The sequence below is a fragment of the Nansenia antarctica genome (genome assembly GCF_963989245.1).
Source record: "Nansenia antarctica genome assembly, chromosome: 11".
NCBI lineage: Eukaryota > Metazoa > Chordata > Actinopteri > Argentiniformes > Microstomatidae > Nansenia > Nansenia antarctica.
In genome coordinates this window covers 16,632,747-16,637,746 of record NC_137681.1, presented here as the reverse complement: position 1 = coordinate 16,637,746, position 5,000 = coordinate 16,632,747, and the positions used below count along the sequence as shown (strand labels likewise).

General features: G+C 44.5%; 1 protein-coding gene across 1 annotated transcript in view; it reads right to left on the bottom strand.

Annotated features, from left to right (window-relative positions):
• erbb2 (erb-b2 receptor tyrosine kinase 2) overlaps nt 1-5,000 on the bottom strand; it is a 25,288-nt gene that overhangs the window by 20,209 nt on the left and 79 nt on the right. The window contains exon 1 of the mRNA XM_080541423.1: nt 4,923-5,000. This exon is cut by the window's right edge and continues 79 nt beyond it. Coding sequence (XP_080397549.1) covers nt 4,923-4,995 — 73 coding nt within the window. The 5' untranslated portion in view covers nt 4,996-5,000. The remainder of the gene's footprint in view (nt 1-4,922) is intronic.

Sequence of the window (5,000 nt, the reverse complement as noted above, 5' to 3'; positions counted from 1 at the left end):
TAGACATCGGTTCTCACTGGACAAATTGGGAATTCAAGTACTTTCGCATTCCACCTGAGCTAGCGAGGTCTGCTCTCTTGGACCATCAACTCCTCTTCCTTCCTGAGGAGATTGAAGAAAGCCCAGCTGTCTCCCAGGATCCTGACCAACTTCTACCGCTGCACCATTGAGAGCATCCTCACCGACGGCCTCACCGTGTGGTACGGCAACTGCAGCTGTGCCCTGCAACAGGTGGTGAAAACCGCCCAGCGTATCATCGCCACCAAACTCCCTACCATCAAGTCCTCCAGGCAGCCCGGTGTCAGCGGAGGGCAGCAAACATCATCAAGGACACCCCGCACCACAGCCGCAATCTGTTTGATCCCCTACCACCGTGACAGGCGCGTGAGACTATACCATATATATACCAGTATATATCTGCCATATATTATACCTACGTTTTATATCGGAAAATATGATGATAAATACATATAAAACGGAGGTATGATATAGCAGATATATATATATATGTCAGATATAGTCTCACGCGGGGGTTTCATCGTGGTGGATGGTCGCAAACTTCGGAAGCTTGTTATATTTTCTGCATTGGATGAGGTTTGCTGTCATACAATGATCAATCAATGTAGAATTATATTGCTCACTACTTTGGCTGATGTGATGTGTAGACATATTGCTATGCACTCTGCACTGCGGGCTCTCCCCGCTCTGGCTGCGCGATTCAGGACAGCTGTGAAAAGAAACGGTGTGCATGCACTGCTGCGTAATCAAATGCATCTATATCACAAAATGTATATTTGAGTAAGTAAGCTAGCTAATTAAGTAATCTAGCTAACTATGATTGGAAACAACGTACTATCCAGTTGTGGAATTATATTGGCTGCCCCGGGCTTACACAAGCTAGTTGAATCACGCATTCAACTGGATGCAGAACTGGAACGTAGACAGGCGCGTGAAACTGCCATATATCATAGCTCCACTATTATTGGAAATGAAGTAGTGTCCAGTTGTGGAATTATATTTAGTAGTAGCGATATTCGGAATCTGAGGCAGTTCTTATGCGCTCTGCCCTGCTGACGATGCAGGAGTCCAGCTGTGAAAGGAGACTGACCAGGCAATGTTCAGGCTTCCATTCACACTTACCGCAACCCGGGACTTTCTATGGAATTATACATGGTCTCGACCAGGGTAATTGCCCCGGGCGGATTTCCCTGGTCAGTCGCGTTCAGACATAAGGCGACACTGAAAATTCCATGGAATCTAACTGAGAAGGCTTGTATGTGTGAAAGGGGCTTAAGAGACTCAGGAAGTACAGGATCATCAGGTCCCGTACCAGCAGGCTGCAGAACAACTTCCTTCACACAGCTGTCACTCTGATAAACAATCCCCCCCTCCACACACTCTGCTGAATAATCCCCCCCCCCCCCAACATGGGGTACAACATTGCCAATGACTTTCAGTACCCCCCCCCCACCCCCCTGGGGTACAATGACTCTCAGTATCCCCCCACACACACACACCCCTGATCAATGTGATCACTTTTTACCCTTTGCACTACTACTGTTTACAATACTACCGTTGCACATACTGTATTATTGCACATTGCACATACCTCTTTGATATAGCCTCTTTGAAACACCTGTACATTACATACTGTACATAAGATACCTTAACTGTACAGAGCTCACAACTGTATATAGCTCTAAACTACCGTACTTGCCATACTCTACCCATCACTATCATTGTCATCAATTGTCGTCACTCTTATATCACTATTTGCACTTCTGGAAAATCTTTCCAAATAGAGCTATTCAAGTCATCTGGTGAAAAGTCCTGTATTTTTTCATATGGCAACACTGTATCACAGACAAAAGAATATCGCAATGTCCGGTTTTTTGCAGCTCTAGTTGATAAAAAATAATAATGTGTTGATACTAATAATCATAATCATAATCATAATCATAATCATAATAATAATAATAATAATAGTGTGTTCATATGAATACAGGTGAATGATCCTGGCCATGCCCCCAGAGGTGAATGGGATGTTGTGATTGGTGTAAAACTGGACCAACCTGTTCCTAACAACAATAGAGCTGTGACTACCAGTTCCACTATACCTGTGTGTGTGTGTGTGTGTGTGTGTGTGTGTGTGTGTGTGTGTGTGTGTGTGTGTGTGTGTGTGTGTGTGTGTGTGTGTGTGTGTGTGTGTGTGTGTGTGTACAGATCCGTTTTGAACCATAACAACTAACCCAGACCCTCCTGACACAAGGGTTGCCTGGTTACTAGGGATGTGCATAACTTAAGAATTGTTCACACGCCGTATCAGGCAGGATAGCGTTTGAACACAGATGCAGTACCTGCAATCTCACAAGCCATATCGGGAAGGATAGTGGCTAAATACAGATGCAGTTAATAATCATACAATATCAATGTCGGGGCTGACGGCTTGAAATATTCATACGTATGCAGCCACTACCAATGTACTAATGTAATAATCTGCGATCCTAATCCTGTATCGTAGGATACTTATACAAGGTGCAAACAAAGGTTTATCTCTCTGAGAGACATAACACTTTTATCTATATCTTTTCATTCATTGTCTATTATCTTGTTAAATGTTTATCTATTTATTCTTTCTCTATATCTATTCTTGTCATTTTATTTTCTTACTATCCTCCTCTTGCTACATTTTTTAATGCTGTATGTAAAGCACTTTGAATATCAGCATATTTTTAGCCACCATCTTGGCAATTAGGGCACTAGTTTTTTCACTGTGGGTTCTGTCACTCTTGAGAGTTTGAATAAATGTCATGTTTGATTGGGTTGGTCGGTCCCCCACCTTTGTTTACGATATGATACCATTGTTGACGTGGAGTCGTGGTAAGATCATTTTGTTCCACATATCCCACAATGGAATGGACACGACTGTCTTCTATTTTCTTGAAGAGTGCCCAGGTGGAGCTTTTGCTGGACTTCAACATTGTTAGCCTATTCCAACAGTGCACTCTGTAAACTAACTTTAACTTACACAATGCACAGTTGAATGACGTCAGACTCTTGTCCAGTTAATAATAATAATAATAATAATAATAATTACTGAACTATATTAATATTACGCTTGTGTATGGTGTATATTGTTTTTCTGTGCATGATTAATACAAAAACAACAACTAATAGTGCTACAGAACCGACATTAAGTCCAAATGTAAAAAATTCGACTTTGACCCTGGGGAACGATTAATCGATTATACTGTCCCATACCTACTGGTTACCTGCCATGGTTACATTGGTCAGGGTTCAGTTCATGTAAACAGAGTAGACCCAGCCCCTAACCCCTGCCCCTGCCCCTGCCCCAGCCCTTGACTCATAACCCAGCCCTGCCCTGACCTGGTTCCCTGGTCCCTTGTTGAGCTGCTGAAGCCATTTTCTACCACTCCATCAACTAGTACTATCAGACTAGACTAGTACTAGTTATGGCTAGTAGTAGCTACATTCTGAGTGTTCAGTGTTCAGTTGGTTAATGTTTGATGAAGTTCCCGCTGAGAGACGCTCTCTTCTACCAAACAATGTCCTCTTTAACAACGAGTGAATTATTGACCCCGTCATGGGCAGCAGCACAGAACACACTGCTGCTGTTGTTGTTATTGTTGTTGTTTACACACACAAACTCTCCTCTCAACTGACGCCAGACAGACCGACTTAACATTTGTTGTCACAAAATTGCAAAGCAGGTTTTGAGACTTCCTACCTGTTTTACTGTTTCAACTCACTGTGTTGCGTAACAACTATGTAACAACTATTGTAACAACAAAAACGTGTTTGCGAAACGAAGTGAGAGTGAACTAGAGAAGCCTAAGTACTAGAGTAACTCAAGTCAGTGGAGGGTTAGGGTGAGAGTGAACTAGAGTCAGTAGAGGGTTAGGGTCAGAGTGAACTAGAGTCAGTAGAGGGTTAGGGTCAGAGTGAACTAGAGTAAGTAGAGGGTTAGGGTCAGAGTGAACTAGAGTCAGTAGAGGGTTGGGGTCAAAGTGAACTAGAGTCAGTAGAGGGTTAGGGTCAGAGTGAACTAGAGTCAGTAGAGGGTTAGGGTCAGAGTGAACTACAGAGGGTTAGGGTCAGAGTGAACTAGAGTCAGTGGAGGGTTAGGGTGAGAGTGAACTAGAGTAAGTAGAGGGTTAGGGTCAGAGTGAACTAGAGTCAGTAGAGGGTTAGGGTCAGAGTGAACTAGAGTCAGTAGAGGGTTAGGGTGAGAGTGAACTAGAGTCAGTAGAGGGTTAGGGTCAGAGTGAACTAGAGTCAGTAGAGGGTTAGGGTCAGAGTGAACTAGAGTCAGTAGAGGGTTAGGGTCAGAGTGAACTAGAGTCAGTAGAGGGTTAGGGTCAGAGTGAACTAGAGTCAGTAGAGGGTTAGGGTGAGAGTGAACTAGAGTTAGTAGAGGGTTAGGGTGAGAGTGAACCAGAGTCAGTAGAAGGTTAGGGTGAGAGTGAACTAGAGTAAGTAGAGGGTTAGGGTCAGAGTGAACTACAGTAAGTAGAGGGTTAGGGTCAGACAGTGAACTAGAGTAAGTAGAGGGTTAGGGTGAGAGTGAACTAGAGTAAGTAGAGGGTTAGGGTCAGAGTGAACTACAGTAAGTAGAGGGTTAGGGTCAGACAGTGAACTAGAGTAAGTAGAGGGTTAGGGTGAGAGTGATTTCTCTCGTTATCAGCGGAGGTTAATAAACCTGGAGCCAGCCCAGAGCACCGGGGGAGCGCGCGGGGCGGCGGAGCCCCAGGAATGCGGGGAGTCATGCTCTCTCTCTCCGGTCGAGCCGAGCCGCTGCCCACACGTACCGGAATTCGGCTCGTTTTCACGGTTATATTCCTGTTTTTTTTTTTTTTTTTTTTTTTCAACTGCAGGGAGCGTGTCGCTCCGACGGGACCCACCTTCTCTGGCCAGTCCGCCCGCCACCGCGACCAGCAGTAGCCGGAGGACCAGGAAACTTGAGTCCGCCTGCATGGCTC